The sequence below is a fragment of the Glycine soja genome, chromosome 15, assembly GCF_004193775.1.
Source record: "Glycine soja cultivar W05 chromosome 15, ASM419377v2, whole genome shotgun sequence".
Taxonomy (NCBI): domain Eukaryota; kingdom Viridiplantae; phylum Streptophyta; class Magnoliopsida; order Fabales; family Fabaceae; genus Glycine; species Glycine soja.
Genome location: NC_041016.1, coordinates 50,464,165 through 50,483,371, shown reverse-complemented (window position 1 = coordinate 50,483,371; position 19,207 = coordinate 50,464,165). Strand labels below are relative to the sequence as shown.

At 32.9% G+C, this 19,207-nt stretch overlaps 2 protein-coding genes and 2 non-coding genes across 5 annotated transcripts; 3 read left to right on the top strand and 1 right to left on the bottom strand.

Annotated features, from left to right (window-relative positions):
* The first annotated feature begins 4,638 nt into the window (after nt 1-4,638).
* LOC114385715 (ATP-citrate synthase alpha chain protein 1-like) lies at nt 4,639-9,438 on the top strand. Of its 2 annotated transcripts, none has more exons than XM_028345756.1 (13): nt 4,639-4,786; nt 4,979-5,125; nt 6,158-6,334; nt 6,458-6,619; nt 6,728-6,808; nt 6,970-7,021; nt 7,144-7,258; nt 7,394-7,475; nt 7,740-7,835; nt 7,934-8,035; nt 8,554-8,670; nt 8,761-8,877; nt 8,991-9,438. In XM_028345756.1, the coding sequence occupies exons 2-13, from the start codon at nt 5,027-5,029 to the stop codon at nt 9,060-9,062; spliced, it is 1,272 nt and encodes a 423-aa protein (XP_028201557.1). In that variant the 5' UTR covers nt 4,639-4,786; nt 4,979-5,026; the 3' UTR covers nt 9,063-9,438. The 2 variants fall into 2 exon arrangements, with proteins under 2 accessions (XP_028201557.1, XP_028201558.1); XM_028345757.1 differs by having other exon boundaries at nt 4,657-4,786; nt 4,938-5,125.
* Nucleotides 9,439-11,376: 1,938 nt separating this feature from the next.
* On the bottom strand, nt 11,377-15,268 carry LOC114387858 (UPF0678 fatty acid-binding protein-like protein At1g79260). The gene is made up of 4 exons (XM_028348082.1): nt 14,991-15,268; nt 14,198-14,338; nt 12,579-12,647; nt 11,377-11,825 (listed from the first exon to the last, which is right to left on the bottom strand). Exons 1-4 carry the CDS (start codon nt 15,165-15,167, stop codon nt 11,706-11,708), a joined length of 507 nt encoding a protein of 168 aa, XP_028203883.1. The 5' UTR covers nt 15,168-15,268; the 3' UTR covers nt 11,377-11,705.
* Nucleotides 13,336-13,425, top strand: LOC114388806. Its single transcript, XR_003661598.1, has one exon. It is a non-coding gene; the product is annotated as a small nucleolar RNA snoR26 (small nucleolar RNA).
* On the top strand, nt 13,533-13,622 carry LOC114388807. Its single transcript, XR_003661599.1, has one exon. It is a non-coding gene; the product is annotated as a small nucleolar RNA snoR27 (small nucleolar RNA).
* Nucleotides 15,269-19,207: the final 3,939 nt, after the last annotated feature.

The window sequence follows — 19,207 nt, the reverse complement described above, 5'->3', positions numbered from 1 at the left end:
ATATAATAACGAGATGTTCGGTTTAGGCAAAGGTTGAAAGTTACATGGAAGTTACTAAAACTTCCATCAACGGTTAGAAGTTACATGGAAGTTACAAAAACTTCCATCAACGGTTGGAAGTTACATGGAAGTTACTAAAACTTCCATCAACGACAGTTTTTAAAATAGAAAAAAACTTCCATCAACCGCCAAAAACCACCTGTTCTTTGATTATAAATAATCATTCTGGTTCAGAAAGCATAACGGTGTGACAAAACATACAAGACCAAAACAAAACTCTTGAATTATAATCTTCTGATTTGATCCGATTGAACAATTTTGGTTGAACCCCAAAATTTGATTCAATCTGAAAGTGTTATACACGACTTCAGATTTATCCAAGTATTATCTCGATTTTCAAATTTAACCAACACATCTGGGCATAAGATCTATTTGATCTACCTATTTCATCACTATATTTCTTGTTCATCCTCCAACTTTGTGTTGTTCCCCACTTGCTCCAAGCACACACTCCTTTCTCCCGACACCTTTTGATACATCCTCCCTTCCACCGCCTCTAACAAACCTAGGTAGATTCACATGCATCTTAATGTTTCCAATGCATATAGTATCTAGACTTTGCTCCAGTTCATTCACATTCCAGACACCAAGAATCTTACAAAACCATATTTGTTCCTAAACCTTATCTCATTTCTGGAAGATTTTTCATAAGTAAGGGTAAGGCTGCGTATGCAAGGGTAAGGCTGCGTACAATATCCCTCCCCCATACCTTCGCATAGCGAAGAACCTCTGGGCAATGGGGTACACAAAAAAAAAAAACACCTCGTTGCATTCATTAAGGAATCTTGCAAAGGAAAACATAGAGATATCTTCACTAAACATCCTTTCCCTCCTTGTATTCATCCCTCCAACTCACGTATTTGAACCAATCTTGATATTTGGCATAACAAAATGACACAACATTGGATTTTTTATAGGCAAATATTAATTATTAGCTTTTGTTAGTAGGGAATCAAACTTGTGACTTTTTTCTTCTTTCCTTCTTTCTTAACCACCCAATCAACTTTATATTCCCAACATTTAAGTTAAAGTAGGAGCAACAAACATAGTCAAATATTACCAAGATTTTCTTGCACATGTCTAATTATACTAATTAAAGAATAAATTATCACAAATTTAACATGTATGGGCATAGGTGAACCATATCTTAAGAAATAAATTAAGGAACAAATAATTTAATCATTTTCTTATCCATTAAACCTTAGGAATGTAAATAGGCCAATAGGTCAAGAGGATCCTATGGCCTGATTTGTTTAAAGCATGACCTGATCATTTAATAAAAAGGTTAGGCTTACGCGTTTAAAAAATATTACTTAATTAAATATGTTATGTTTAAGCTTATAAAAAAATCTATTAAGCCTGATAGGCTGGTTTGTTTATTCATTTAAATACAATAAAAAATTAATATACATATTGTACTTATGAATTTAATATTTTAACAAGTTAATAATATTATATCATAAAAAAATAAAATATTTGAGATAAAAAATAGATTATTAGTAAAATAAATTTTTTATCGTAATTTATTAAGTTGCTATTAGTTCTAGTATGTACAAAATTGTTTTTCGTGTTTCCTTTTACTTGTAACGTTTCTGTTTGGTGCAGAGTATTTCACAACTTGTGATTTAGTTACTAACACCTTTTTTTAAAAAATAAAATAAAAATGAACAAGACTAAAGGCCCAAAGGAAAAGAAACTACAAAGCAACTACACGAGGAAAACAAATTCCCTGAGCATCATCAAACAAAAAGTCCTTAAAAAAGGAAGGATAATGCTCAAAAATCACGCTGTGACATACATATGTTCAATACGAAAATTCCTGAAGGAACCCAACACCTTAATAATCCAACTTCCCTTGACACACTTCCAAACTTGGACCCTCTCAAAGCACAAACCACAACTTTGGAATCAACTTGCAACATACACCGAGGCTCGACCAATGAAAAGCTACCAGCACCTTTTATTCATACTATATGTTTCCTATGCCTTCCCAAAAAAATAGGCAGATACAACATTCAAGGGTGCAAGCTGTTCGGGTTGACTAGATTAAGTTTATCTTTTTTATTTTTATTTTTTCAACCTAGTCCAACTCAATCCAATTTTAATTGGATTGGATTGATTATCGGATTAAGCCATTAAAAAAATATCACATTTTTAAGTCTTGTAAAAAAAAATAAAAAATCCCTCAAACTAAGAAATAGTAGGGATATTTTTTTGGACAGAATAATAAGGATGTTTTAAAAATAATATTCATAAAACATTTTACTATTCATATGTAAACAAAAAAAATAAAACATACATACATATATATATATATATATATATATATTCACATTACCATTCATATAAAATAATGCTATTACCTTAAAATAAAAATAATTTTTTTTAAAAATAATAAATTACCTTAAAATAAACAATGTATTATCTTGAGAATGAAATGAGCTTAATTTAAGATTTCTATATTAAACTTCAAACCCGTCACTCAATCTAATTTTAATTAAGTTTATTAAATTAAAAGCAATCCAATTTAATGACCGAATTTAACCTATCAAAATTTAATTGAGTTGAGTTGGATTGGACATGTTCGCAGATTGAATCTCATATGCTAACCTCTAAAAACAATAGTAGACCACTTCCCTTTTTCTCTTTCAATTGTCTAGGTAAATTTGTAATAATTGATTTTGTTATATATGATTTGTCTGTCAATTCTATGGGCACTCTTTCATGTAGTGAGACTATTTTTTTAAAATTTTTTTACATGTGCTAAAATAGTATTTATATATTGAGTGCGTGTTCAGTAATGTAGAAGCCTATGATTTTCTTGAAAGATACTATCCCTTTTCACATCTTTTGATGTTTTAACTTTTTATTTTTTTTAAAAAACAATTGATGTTTTAAGATTTCAAAATCTAATTAATGTATTGTTCTCAAATATATCCTTAGTTAACCCCATTACTAATGGTACAAGTATTAAAGATCAATGTATTAAATGAAGAAACATTTTAGTCCAAATATAACAATTTTTAATTCAATTAAATATTTCTTAATTTATGTGTAATAACCTTAAAATGAAAGATATGAAAAGGAGGTAGTATAACAATCAACCTATATATTTACTGCTAAAAGAATTAATGTTAATAATAATAATAATCCATAATTGATTATTCAGTTTAGCTTTACTTTAAAATAACATATATGTTGTTTGATTTTGTGTGATTCTGTTTGGGACAATGGCAAAGCCTCTAGCCAAGTAAATTATATAAGATTTAGATTTGAATATAAGTTTATTCTCCTCTATTGTTACTTTTGTTTGACATATTTAAAATTAGGCTTGATGACCTTTTTAACTTGTTAGCCTATTTAAAATTTAGCTTGTTAACCTACATACATGTCTTAATATAAAATAAGCCTATTTAATGACAAATTCTAGGGTCAACCTCAAATATATGATTTACTAGTGAAGCACATCTAAAAGATGTTTCCAAGTTTGTGGAATGTGGTTTACCAATGGAACATTCATTTAACAATTGTGGTATATGTATTAATTAAAAAAATAAGTTTTTGGACCTTTTTCATTTTATTTCTTCATCCTCCACTCACAACTATCGAATCACCATGATCTTGTTCCTCATCGACCTCGATGACATCTCTGTGATCGTTACCTTCGTGGTCGATCTCACAATCTCTTACATCTTGTCAGAATTATCCCAACAAAAAGTGAGACATAAAACAAAATTAATAAAAACTTTTATTTCTTTAAAGAAAATAGTGATATATGGAATTTTTTAGTCAATATATATGATCTTTTTTATTTTAAAAAATTAATAACAAATATTAATAGGTCTAAAGTTTAAACTTTAATTATTTTACCCTTAACCTTATGTATCCTGGATTCCCTCAACCTGAAACATGCGACCTTCTTTGCCTTGAGTAAGCATTATTATCAAATTTGAATAATTATTTACAATTTAATTAAAATGACATGTTGCACATCGCCCATGCGATCCACGAGTTAATAAATGCTAGAATATTATTTGCAATAGGCAACCTACCCCTCGTTTTTATGTTTCCTTTGTTCTTTCTTCAAAGTTCATTCAATATTTACAACGAGAGATGCACATCAGATCTACATTTATTGAACCAAAGTTAACTAATAAACTGACAAAAAAACCTATTTAATTAATATAGGTTTAAAAAAGTTATGGTGACTTGAACGTCAAAAAATGCTAAGGTTTTACTAATTCTATGAACTCAATAAAAAATCAAGAACTTAATTACATTTTTTTTATTTAGGAAATTAATTAAAAATTCTCAAATAACTATGTATTAAACTTTTAATATAATAAATTACCTTAAGAGACTAAACTAATGATATTTAAAACTAATGTAAAAGTAAAAAAATAAAAAATGAAGGGCCAATAGCCTAAAGAGTATTGTTCCAGTTTCGTGCATGGCCCCTCCATTCACCATACCGTGCGATGCACGAGTGCTTATAAAGTAATAAATAAATGATTTATGTTAAATAAACATTAAATTATTCAACCTATAGTACCCCAAAAAACACCCTTGTTTTCCTGTTTCTTTGTTCTTTCTCCAAAGCTTATGCTGTGTTATATATATACCAATACCATGTTGCCACCAACAACGTACTAACACAATTCACACCCACCATTGGATCCACCAATCTCCAACCTTCTTCTCCACTGTTCCGTTTCTCTCTCCAACGGTAACTGCATTGCCCCTTTCTCTCTCTAGAGTTCTTTCCTATTTCAATCTGTTGCATTTGTTTTCATGTTCATTTTTTCCTGTGTGATTCTGTTGCATTGCACGTGGTCATGCTAAAAATCTGTTTTTGATTGGAATTCTGAGGGCCCCAGAAGCTCATTTGATCTGGGTTTCTCTTGTTTTTGTGTTGAAGGAGAGTCTTTTGTTTTTTGTGGCGAGTTTGTTGCACGTTTAAGAAGCAATGGCACGCAAGAAGATCAGAGAGTATGACTCCAAGAGGTTGTTGAAGGAGCACTTTAAGAGAATCTCTGGCCAGGAGTTGCCCATCAAGTCTGCACAGGTATGCATTCTCATCACGGGGTTATTGCTTAATTTAACTAGTGTTTTAGTATGTACATTACTATTATATTTGAACCAGTATTTTAGTCTACACGAGAGTAATTTAAATTATGATATAAGGTTATTTATAAACATTGATTCTTTTTTAAAATATTGAAATTCAATTTAGATATAGAAATAAAGGACGGTAGATCAGAGACCATGTTAAGAAGATCAAATATAGATATAAAAATAAAAGAAGGGTAAGAAGGGTAGTTTGGGATAGTTTGATAGATAAATGTTTTGGCTATTTGAGGAATAGAGGTGAGAGAATATCGAGAACGTCTAATTGAGAGAGTGAGGAGAGTGAATTTTTACTGTCTATGTTGTGGATTAAATTAGATTTCCAAAGTAGTTTCTTGTGTTGGCTTGGTTGTGAATCTTGTACCTTAAAAGTTTCTGTGTGTTGACTCACATTGGAATCACGCATTGAGTTTTGTTATCTTTTTCTTGATATAGGACCCTATGTTTATTTGAAGCCAATGTGATGTCTCAAACACCATTTGAATTTTTGTCCTAGATCATGATAGCTAGTAAAATCTGGTGCATGCCTCAAGGGATTGAACTTCCAACTAGTCTTGCTTTGTCTATCTGTCATCTCATTGCATTGCATTAGTCAGATAACAATCTTCAAATCTTACATCTGACTGGCTTATTGTAAATAATGTTACTGTATTTAGTTTGTTTCCTGGGATGAATAAATTTAAACAGAACATGATATGATTGATATCATCTTATGATGTGCCTTGTGCAAATTATGTGTATAAGTTTATACCTGAATAGATCTAATCTGAACCTCTGTCAAAAAAATTTGTTTATCCAGTTGATATGGTGTGTCTTCAATAAAACAATTTAATCCCTGCTTTAAGCTGTGCAAGACTCTATGATGTATAATTGATATGTGGAAAATTTCAAATTTGTATCTTACTAGTCAGCCAGTGCAACATGCTCATGTAACTCGAATAATAATTTTGTTGTGTGTTTTATTTCTCAGGTTACAGAATCCACCAATTTCAGTGAGCTAGCAGAGAAGGAACCCTGGCTTTTATCTTCAAAATTGGTTGTGAAACCAGACATGTTATTTGGAAAGCGTGGCAAAAGTGGTTTGGTTGCCTTGAATCTAGATTTGGCAGAAGTTGATTCTTTTGTGAAAGGGCGTCTTGGCAAAGAGGTGCTCTTTCTCCTCTGTCCCTCCAAACCTTAAATTGTTTTTCCCTTTTCATAATCACTTTTTCTTTTTACTTTCTATCTACCCTTTAAGTGTTTGCTCATATCTTTTTTCTCTATGATGTAGGTTGAGATGGGTGGATGCAAAGGACCTATAACAACTTTCATTGTTGAACCTTTTATCCCTCACAATGAGGAGTTTTACCTTAACATTGTCTCAGAGAGACTAGGGAACAGTATAAGCTTTTCTGAATGTGGAGGGATTGAAATTGAGGAGAATTGGGATAAGGTGCCAAAATTCATACTTTTTGACCTTACAAATAATTACTTGAAGTAAATTATGCTCATATTTCCTCGTAATTCCCATAAGTTACAAAGTGTTTTGTTCATATTTCAGGTCAAGACTGTATTTATGCCAACAGGAGTGTCTCTTACATCAGAGAGTATTGCCCCACTTGTTGCAACACTTCCCTTAGAGGTATGTTAATTTACTAATTTGTTATTTTTTTAATAAGTTAACTTTCAGTAAGACCATGGGATTGAACATCAAATGCTCTTTTGTTAGAGGACACTTCATTTCAATTATTTTTATAAGCACTCTGTTTCAATTATTTAAAAGTACTTCATTCATGCTTACAGATCAAGGGAGAAATTGAGGAATTTCTCAAGGTGATTTTCACTCTATTTCAAGGTATGCTACAAAATATGCATTTATTAACATTAGATGTGCTTGTGAAGACAACTTCATTGATGGTAGCATTTAAGTTTAAAGTTTTAAACATTTTCTTTTCCTATTTTTTTTCCTCGTGTTAGACCTGGATTTTACTTTCTTGGAGATGAATCCTTTCACTTTGGTCAATGGAAAGCCTTATCCTCTGGACATGAGGGGCGAACTTGATGACACTGCTGCTTTCAAGAACTTCAAGAAGTTGGTTTCTTCCCTCTAAAGAATATCAACTATTATTTGAAGGATGAAAATCATATCTCTAATTCATCATGTATAACTCAATAATGTTTCATAGTATAAGAATTTTTAAACCATGCATGTTATTAATATTTGCAGATGGGGAAACATTGAATTTCCATTGCCATTTGGAAGGGTTATGAGTACTACAGAGGCTTTCATTCATGGATTAGATGAAAAGGTGAAAAAATATACTTTTGTCATGTATCTTCAATCAGATTCAATTCGTTTATAACTTTGTCCATAAGCTGCAGATCTCAATCACTTTTGCTCCTTAGCAAATACTGTTAACTTTTAATGCATGGTCTGCAGATCTCCAGGGTCAATTGAACTCCTTGTACTAACCTCTTATTAATCATAATTTTATTGCTTCTAGTAATCATGGTGCTATAAATTCTTTTACATAAACACTTATGATGTTTGTTTGTTTGTTTTCTGTTTCCAGACAAGTGCATCTTTGAAATTCACAGTATTAAACCCAATGGGCCGAATTTGGACAATGGTTGCTGGGGGAGGTGCTAGTGTTATCTATGCTGATACGGTGTGTTTCTATTACTTTAAAAGTTAAATTCCTTGCTAATTTCCAATCTCTTGTAACATTAAGCAATACACTTCTTACATACTAATTTATTAAAACAGGTAGGAGATCTTGGTTATGCTCCTGAGCTTGGAAACTATGCAGAATATAGTGGTGCACCCAAGGAAGATGAGGTCTTGCAGTATGCCAGAGTAGTGATTGATGTAATCAATTCTTATCTCAAACATTATCATTGGTATTGCAAAAATTTCAAGTCCCAAATTGACTAGAGATAAGGCAAAGATAGAATATATAAATAGGGGACAACCCTCGCCCTATAAGCTAGCTTTTGGGGTTGAGTAGGCCCAAACCAACATTTTAAGATGGTATCAGACCCTATCCTAGATCCATTAAATAGGCTACCCACCATATTATCCTCACACCAAGCTCAAAAGTGCTTGGGTGTGAGGAGGGGGGGGGGGGGGAGCTCAAAAGTGCTTGGGTGTGAGGAGGGGGGGGGGGGGGGTATATTGGGAAAAACCTAAATCCCATGTTGACTAGAGATAAGGCAAAGATGAAATATTTAAGTGAGGGACAACCCTCATCCCATGAGCTAGCTTTTGGGGTTGGGTTAGGCCCAAGCCAAACATTCTAAGAGTGTGTGAAAATAGCTTATGAAATTGCATGCTACTTTGAAACATGATATAGTGATTCTTTAATCTCTATGACAATCTCTTTGCAGTGTGCAACTTCAAATCCTGATGGCCAAAAGCGAGCCCTTGTGGTAGGTGGAGGAATAGCTAACTTTACTGATGTTGCTGCTACATTCAGCGGCATAATCCGTGCTCTGAAGGAGAAGGTGAGCCTATCATCATGAAGCTTTGCTCTATAATATCATATTAATTTGCTTAGAGTAGAGTTAATTGATTGTTGACCTATTACAAACCAGGAACAAAAGCTAAAAGAAGCAAAGATGCACATCTATGTGAGGAGAGGAGGTCCCAACTACCAGAAGGGTCTAGCAAAAATGAGGGCACTCGGAGAGGAAATTGGCATTCCTATTGAGGTTATATAACTAACTGATTTCCTTTTATTGATTGTGTTAAGAAACCATCTGAACTGATACTTACAAATTTTTTTAAGGAACTTTTTATGATATATATTTTGGTCTCTTTACAGGTTTATGGACCTGAGGCAACAATGACTGGTATATGCAAACAGGCAATCCAATACATCACTGCTGCTGCTTAATTATCCATTCTTAGGCCAATGCCTTCTATTACAAGTATTTTCATGGCTAGTTTGAAGTGATTGTTGATTCTTGGTTCCCTTTCCAACTCTCAGAATTGGTAACTTTGGTGAGTTAGAGCATAGGCTGTTACAAATAGTCATTTAGTCATCAAATAAAGTGGTCAAGAGTGTTTTGTATCGTCTAGAATTCTGATATTACAGTCTTGGCACAATAAACTGGAATGTGTAATTGTTTTATGCTATGCCAAGCTGGAATTTTATGGCTCTCGGCTTTACTTTCAGCAAGTAAATTGATTTTCTTTCCACTTTATGGGAACTTAAATTTCTGTTTAAAAGGGTCTTTCAATAAACTTGTTTATGTACTCCCTCCGTTTCATAATATTTGTTGTGTAAAAAGAAAAAAATAAATCTAATTGTTATTTTACCTTTTCGATGTAATATTAATTACTGTTTTTTACTTGTATCTTTTATTATATCAATGAGGGCCACAAAAACTATAAAAGAATTATTACTCTCTTTTATCAATTTATTAATTATTTTAATAAAAAAACTTAGAATGACAAATATTATGGAACACAAGGAGTATGAAATTGTACAAATTCAATTGCTTTGGGAAAAATCTTGCCCTCTTGGAGACACGACAATATGATGCACTAACACAGTTGTGAAAAATGTGCACGTGATTGCCTCTCGAGTCTATAAAATATATCAAGAAGCATATTCATTTCCACGAGACATTTCACCACGCGTTCATGGAGTTTAAAAATCATTATACGGCATGACAGAATTTAGCAGTTCATATCAGCACATAACAAATTGTTGGAAAAGGATTTTGAAGTCAGAAAGAAATCAGGTGATATATGTACTATTGAGTTGGACAGTAGAGAACAATTTAGCAACAAGAGAGCAACCAACAATACAGCACCATACATCATAAACAATATAACAGTTTGCCTTTAAAAATAGAATCAAGCTTTAGCGTTAACGAACCAAACTGCAGAAGGTTCACCAAAAGAAAAATAGAGATAATTTGGACCATTTCTCGATTGGTGCAAGTAAGTTGTCAATAGATTCTTTTTGCTCACTTTGTTGCCATTTATAAAACTAGAGCTTTTATGACTTCTCTGAAGAAAAAATAAAGCATGTTTGAGTTAATTTGAGGAGAATATTGGTTGATACCAACACAACCCTTATGGCAAAGCTTTAAAAAAATCAAATTATAAAATGTGTACAAGAAGTTTCAAATATGATAAACACTAATGTGTCTCCAGACTCGGTGGATTATAAAATGTCCACCTTTTAGTAATCGGGTTCCTGGCCATAAAGGTAATTTTAAGTGAGATTTAAATCGTAGAATAGCATGTAATGTTTGCCTGCGGATCTCAGGTTACCAACACAATGATGATAGAAGCTTTACAAGTAGCTGGAATGTAACAGAAACCACTGTTCTGTTCTTGAAGCAAAGTGTATAGATGAACTTTCTCATAAGTATTTGTAGGAGATGGAAATAAAATAAATTAATGAAACAAAATAAATCAAATTTCTTGTGTATTAACTTACTCACTTAAAAGTACTTATAACCAAGCAGAACTCGACATTGTTGTCTTAAAAAAGTCTTTGCAGAAATCTTGTCTTAAGATTTAACAATTAGCAAAAATATCATAAGCTAGAAGTTAATCCAAATTCACCCTATATATGGTTTTCGTGCTCAATTTCTTTTAGTTTCTTTTTTTTTTTTCTCAACTTCATGTTCATTAGGCCTTGTGTTATTTCAAATATGTCCCAAACAAAAAGGTCTTCTATTCATCCATTTTGGAATCTTTTTCGTACGTTAGATAACTCCTTTGTTAATAAAATCTTTATTTTCTAGCATTTTCTTCTGCATTATATGTTACATAGTAATCGATACTTGGCTATATCCATTATCTTACAACCCCAGAATAAGAAATACATAGCCCATTTTGTGAAATGATAACCAGTTTTCTATATACCTTATAGATAAATACAACAAAGAACCTGATTGTACGTACACTTCATCAACAGCAACTACTAGAGTGAAGATCATTTTACCCTCCAAGCAAACACTGCTACTGTCACTCAATTGAACAATTTCTGGCTCTAGAACCTCGATGGTGAAGATTGCTGTGCTTAAAGTAAACTAAAAGGTTTATAAAAGCATAGAGAAGTTTGAGGGTTAGGATGAGTAATTCCTTTAGCAGGTTCATAAAAAATACTAGATGGTAAAGAAGAAACATAGTTTCACTTTGAGCATAACATCAAATGTTGGCTGTAGTTACTGCACCACAATAGCTTCAAACAACGAAGTTAATATAAAGCATGTATTATTATATATGAATTATGATGTACAAACAGAATATTTTCTGCTTGGCTGCTTCCAATAAATTGATTAAATTAATTCATGTCGGGTTCTTCAAACATTAGGTCTTGAAGACCTTGTATACAAGACTTGTGAACATGTCAGACAGAACCTTGCATATAGGTTGTAATTTGTAAAGGAGATCATTTTGCCAATTGGCAGAAAATTATCAAGGTGACCTAAATTGCTCTTTAAAAAGAGTCACATTGGATGGCTCCATATACTCATTGACATCCTTCTGCAAGCAATCGAGGAAGATGTTTGCTTTAGAGCTTCTTCAGTGATGCTTTCAAGTGTGGTTGAAGAGTTATTGTATTGGTAGCCATCTGAACGTCATAACAAAGATTCCCATCAACCAGCTGGAAACATCTTCTTATCTCTTTAACCTGTGTGTGAGTGCATAAAACATTGTAGGTATGAATACCACAAAAAGAGCACAAAATGAGGTACTCCATTCTGGCCCCCAACTTTCTTCATTTATCAATATAGTAAAGCTGGTGGTAAGGTGTTTCCTTAATCTAACTTTGATATCTAATTTGTTTTACCATGGGGGTATTGAGTTGAGTATGGCACAGAAAGTATTTCCTATTGTAAACAAAAACATTTGATCTAACGAGAGAAATCAAAAAGCAATGATAAAATATGCATGGTAATATCACATAAAAAAAAACTTTCGGCCAAAATGTTAAAAAAAAAATGAGGTATTATAGTATCACTTCACTGTGTCTGTGGATTACTATAAGCCATCAATGATTGTGGGACCAATGATTCATCGACTTAGTTAAAATACAAGTAAACTCAATGACTTCTTCATCTACCAAATGTTCAAAAGACCCCACTCCCCCACCCCCTCTTTCTTCTCTCTCTCTAAAGTACTGTCATGTTTCTGTTTTCTGCAATCATAATCCTCACAGATGATGATAAAAAATTTCCAAAAAAGTATTCATTATGCATATTTTTTATACATATTCATAATATCAGAAGACACCTTACTAAGACACCTTACTTAGATGGTTGTTTTTGATATGTAACCTAAAGGCAGCCATTGAATCACTATCAGAATGTGATGTATGTAAACAAAGCATTTATAAGCATGAGATAGTAGTAATGTTGCATTTGGGAAGGCACAATATGATTACCTTAGAGGCATTCCCCACTATTTCACTTTGAAGGTGTATCATTTTCTCTTCAGCACTGTATGTCCCTTTCTGGAAGTACAACATCAAGTGACACGTTAGTAGCACAGCAAAGGGGAATAAAAAATGAAAAGCAGGAAAATAACTTGCTTCATGAACCTAGAAACAATGAAATAAGCAAGATCTTTATGTCTAAGCAATTCAATAATGGAAGAAGACAATAAATCCAGCCAATATTTGGGAGAATATCTTTACATAACAAAATAAACAATATAAACATAATTGCTTTACATAACTTATAAATCATTGAATACAGAAAGAAATTTATGCAATTTCAATGTCACTCTTGCAAACAACTGACAACAATGGATTGCGCGCAATGTTAGTAAAATTGGGAATTAAAATGTAGTAACTCGGGATGGACTTTTTTGCTTGGAGCTTATTTATAGCAAATAGAAATTAATAAAGACGTGCTTGCCATAGTTTGACAAGTAAGGAAAAATTAAGGAGTTAGGCCAGATCAAAGGGTAATATTTATCAAAATTAAATCAGGTCATTAACTTTTTATTCAAATTGAGTTGTCTCCAAATTTAAACTGAGGAGCTTTGCAAATTAAGAGTCCATGGAGCTTCCAAACCCACCATTCCAATAGCATACGGATTATAGAGACACAAGCACAGGCGGTTTCAAGGCCCGGCTACCCTGGGCAATTGCCCAGGCTCTGGCCCAAATTCCTTTGCACAACACGTCTCTGTTTTTGCGAGCATCAGTGATGAGCAATTCCAATGTTATCCTTGCACTTTGATTACCAGTGAAGAAGCTAATGGGGAATGGTTACTCTGAGATGCTCTTTCTGCAATCTCTCTCTTTATTCTTTTTCTAAAAATTTCAGCTTTTTGACCTATTCGCACCCGAAAATTTTGATTTTTTTTTTTTTGCATTTTAGTTGGTTGGATTTATGGATCGGTGATGTTTATTTTAAACTGCGTTATCTATCCGAATCTTCCCAAAGGAATTGAAGATAACCATATATTGCTGAGATCCATTGATGTTCTTATTGGATTTATGTTTTTTTTTTTTAATAAACCACATTATTTCAATGTGATGTGAATCTATATGATTGAGCCTGATAAACATCCTTTGCCCCTACTATGACTGCATTTTTTTTATTTGATATGGTTTGGTTTCTTCCACTGGTAGAGCTTCAGTTCGAGGTTCTAAATTATGGTTGTTGCGATTTTGTTGTACAAACATTGACATTGTGGCCTAAATCAAGGTCGCACACCATTTTTTAAAAAAACTTGTTTTAAGCTTTGAATGGGTATTGAATATTGTTTGTATCAGCTATGGATTTTACCAGCTGCAGAGTTCTGTTGTGTATTTTGTATATTTATTCTATTTAGATTTGTGTTCCTATGTGTTTAGTTTTTTTTAAGCCTATTAGTGCTTAAAGCATGTATCGTGGGAAATATATGGGATCTGTGATGGTGTTCAGAGACTGCGTTATCTTCTTTAAATTTTTGCCCAGGCTTTATAATTTTTCTGGCTCCGCCACTGGACACAAGTACGAAGCCAAACAATGTATCCGTGACACAAAACCAAATCAAATTGAAAAATAGTACCTGAACCTCCACAAGACCATTGCTTTGAGCAATCACAACTTCAATGGTGCCATCTGGTTTAGGACGCCAGTATCCACTCTCAGCATGCATAGGCTCTCCAGAGCTGAGTTTCCATGTCTTCTGAGTGTACCCTATCACAGGCTACACCCATTTCACACACACAACCAAACCAAATAAACAAAATCAGTGCACAACCACACACATAAAGAACAAGAGAGAGACTTGATGGGTTAAACTGAAGTCCTCAGAATATATCATCATAAATGGTTAAAAAAAAGAAGGTAATTGAAAAACACTAATAGTGTAATCCAATTGTTCACTGCCATATAATTAGAAATCATTTACATTTTTGTAATAATTAATTTAAACATAATCTTTTGGATAGTTTTTAATTTTTCTTTGCTAATGACAAAAGATATCCTCATTTGGAAGCAATCTTGCTCCTCAAGTTGGTAAGTATCGCTGAATGACAAAACTCTCCCTTAAGGCAACTGCTTATCGCTGAGTTGGTTAGTTAAACAGAAACAACTCAATGCTAGCTCAAAATTAAACTCTAAAAACAACCGAGGACGTGGATCAACCAGCACGAGATTGTTCCAGTTTAATTGGATGTCTCGACTTCAAATCCTGGATTGAATACTTTGAGAGAGAGCTTTACAACCCACAATGTGTCTACCCGTCGAACAGAATTTTCTCTAATGGTGGATAACTGTGGTCTAGAAACAAAATAAAACCCAGTAATAAAAAAAGACAACTTTGAGAGACCCGATTATGGAGAAAGAGAGAGGAAAACCTTGTTGGGGGAATGAGAGAAGTGAAGCTCTTCGCCATAGGAGAAGGAGTTGATAGTGGGGAACCCTCCTTCTCCTTGGCCTCTCCATGTTCCCAGAAGGTAGGAGAGTGGTGCCACTGCCGGGTGGATCACCGGCGGCGATGTTTCCGGCGCCGAAGAATTCGTTTTTGCATTCATTTTTTTTGCTTTTTCTTTGGAAAATGTTTCTGTGACTGTATTGTTCTGCAATCCGAAATGGGGCTCTTCGGATTTTTTGTTTTGGCTTGGCTTGACTTGTCATTCACCCTTTATATTGTGAGTTTACGAAGTTGATGATATCTGTAATTCATTTAGGACATTTCCAATGAGAGATTTTAATTATTTTTTTATGTACTTCACATTGTTACGTTATTTTTAAGATTTTTAAATTTTTTTATTTTAAATATAAATCTTATTTTGAGACTTAAATTATTTTTTAAAAATTAAATGTCCAAATCTTATCTTTCTTCTCCTGATAACCCTAGTCCACTCCTCCTTTTTCTTCCTTTTTTCTCTCTCATGCTCCCTATCACTCACCATCTCCTAATCAATTGGTACTAGGTGAAATTATCCAATAAATATATAAACTGCACTCCAAAAATTAAGACAGACGATGTGAAATTTTCTAACACATAATTGTTTTTAACCAATACCCCTCAATCTTAGCTTCAATTTCAATTATGCTTACATTTATCTTTGAAGCTTTTGATTTAATCCTCTAAATTTTAAAAAATTTGCTGAACTATATCTTCCAATGGTGATATCTTATCACTTATCTGAAATAACAAATAACTTTCTTTCTGCTAAGTTTCTAGCTTGATTCATTTGGTTAATATTTTAATTGGTAACAATGTATAAACAAGCTATAGTGAATTTATTAAAATTCTTTTTACACCTTAAAGAGTTATGTCTTAGCTTTAAAACCATTTTGGAATCATCCGATTACAATATCTCTACAATTTATGAATTCTTTTAGTGCAACAGGTTAAAAAGTAGCTTTTGACTAGGTTTGGTGCGTATAATAGGTAAAAATATGACTATGTAAGGCATGCAATTCATATTTATTGAATTAGTGATTTATCACCTACCTTACACAATAACTAGAAATTTCTAAAAACAAAGTTCAATCCTTAGCCTTGTATGTATCTTTCAGAATTCTACTTGGAAATTAAGACAAATTGCTGAAATTGTGTTCTTTTAATTGCATTGTTTATATCTGTCATGTTGAATACCTTACTCTGACTTGTTGCTTGAAACATTTTACTAAACAATGACATAATTTAATTAAATAACAATAGAAATACCAATTATGTACATATATAAGGTTATAAATAGACTTTTAAAATACTTAGTGGGGGTTCACAACCACCAGAACTAACATGATTAATACATATTTTTATATTGCTCATAGTGGTGATTCAGAAAGTGCCAAAAAACTATTATACAATGATGATTATATCACCACTAGCGTATTGGTCCATTGTGGCGGTTCCACAACCGCCAACACATTCAATGCCTACCGACAATTGCTCTGGCGGTTACCCTTAATCGACAGTGTATGACTTTGTGGCGGAAGAATTAACATCGGTTTTAGAATCGCCAGAAGTAGTTTTAGTCGTAGTTTTAACCGCCACTAAACATAGAAAAAAAATGCTAGTTGAAGTCGATTTTGTTGTAGTGTAGGATGCTGAGAAAACAATTCTGAAATAAGGAAAATAGTGTTGTATTTGTGGTCTTTGTACTCAAGGTACAATATTGGAAAAAATTCTACTTGTTTATTCTTGTAAAGAGTGAACCCCGGCCAGTTGCTAGCCTACGTAAGGGAGGTTTCTATTTTTAAGAATTTCCTCACCTAGACTATTCAAATGAGTTCTCAGACAACTTTCAACTTCTATTCAATTTTTTCTTATAAATTGTGATTTTCACTCTAGCATCTCAATTATCGATGTTCACCTATTATCTAATGTGATTATTACTTTTAGTCATTTCTATATGATTTTACAAATGTTCTTTATATATTATATAAAATTACAATGTGTATATTTTATATCAAACTTGTCATATGTATTCTTACTTTTTTAGTATTAAAGATAGATTTCAATCCTATATTATTGTCTCCTTAAGTATTTTCTTATATTCTAATTTGAGTAGACAACAATCAATTATTTGTATTTCATTGCTATTCTAGAGTAATATGGGTAAAAGAAATAAATAAGAGTAGAAAAGAGATTTTCATCTGTGAGAGTGGGAGGGGTTGATCTTCATGTATTTGTCCATCCAATCCAACTCATCTTAATAAAGAGAAGATAAAAGATTGAAAATTGAATCATGCATCATGACATTTTGGACTTAGTGTCCTTCTCACTTATTTAAGGTTTCAGACTAAGTGTGGATCCTCATAAAGCCATATTACACTTATCTGGCTGGATCTTAGTGATCTTTGCCTCCAGTGGATTTTTGCTTAGTGCTTGATCCTAGCTAGGTGCAAAATAAATTTATTGGCTAGGTGCTAACTATGAAGGCCTTATGCCTAATTTCTTGGGCCTGTAACGGCTTGCGCCATATAAATCTGAATATACATACACATTGCATGTAATTGAAAGAGAAGTGCTAACTTGCATACATGCAAACATGACATACCTTATGGAATGTGCGACTAATTCTAGGTGATTGAAGTTATGAATGTTACTGTAATGTGCTTGAAAATATTTGCCTTGTATTTGATGCATATGTTGTTTTCTTAAGATGTGGTAGTTAAATTATGTTAAAGTATATTGTCTTGATTCATAATATAAGTAAATCCTTAAATCCTGGGCTTTGATTTGTGATATAGGAATAACATTAAGACTGATTTGTTTTGTGATTATGTTGTATCTCTCCTGCATGTTTCTATATGTTACCATAACCTCGCTCCTCCTTTCTTTTGTATTATTTGGTTTTTATTATTTGTTGGACAGTAGGAGGAGTAGACAAAGTGAAGGAGCCACAATCTAGTGCAGCATGAGAGTGCTAGAGACAACTTTAGTAGATGAAAATCTTCCCTTTATTTTGCTTTTTATGCCAGCCATGTTCTCTCTCTCCCTCTTTATATATGTGTGTGGGGGGGGGGTGTGTGTGTGTTTGAACATGTGATAAACATTTTAAAACTCATTATTTGTATTAACATACTATTCAACCACCTGTCTAGTATGATTGTTATAATTTCAGTTGTCGTCCAGTGGATCGTTCAGACCTAATAATCTTTCCTTTTTGATAATGACAAATAATATAAATTTTAACTAAGATAAAACATAATCACTATAAAATAGATATAGTAAAACATGATTATGAGTTATGTAATAGAACAAATATATAAAGAATGTGCAAACTCCCCCTGAGTTCAACAACTTTAATGCATGATAAAAGGATGAGTATGAAGAATAACTATGCAAGTATATATACATATGTGTGTGCGCGCGCGTGTGTTTTAACCTACTCCCCCTTTTGTCATGAACAAAAAGACTAAAGATTCAAAGAAAGAAATCATGATAGAACATCATTGCCACTCTTGAACTTGTGGTGGTGAAGAAGGCTGCGTAGGTGGTGGAGGAGGAGGTGTTGGTTCAACAGTAGTTGGTGGAGGTTGGACAATAGCAGGAGGTGCAGGGGTAACAACATGAGGTGCAGGAGAAGCAACAACGACCTAACATCGACATCTGGGCTTGTTGCAAGTTCTGAAGCAACACAACACCAAGGTTGAAGAACTGTATTGTAATGACATTTTGCATTGAGAGACTGAATTGCTCGTTCTCTTGGCGTCGACATTCAGCAAAAGTATTCATAGCTTGACCAATCATATCTTGAACTTGGTCTTTGGTCACCGCATTAGGAGGAGCATAATTGATAGGAGTATGACCTGAACTTGGTCTTTGATCACAACATTAGGTGCATACTTTTGTTTGCAACATTTATGTTTTATACAGATAAGAAATACAAGTTCATCATCAAATGAATTTGGTGAAACATATGAAGTGGGGATTGAGAACCAAATTATTATGTGTTCTTTCCACATGTGCAACTTTATGTATTTTTTTTTTCCTTTTAGTTTCTTATTTTATTATTATGTTTATTCATGTTTTGATCATTATCATTCAACTATTTTGCATGCCCCATTGATCAAAATCCCATAACTAACTTGGCCCAACCAAAATCCCCATGAT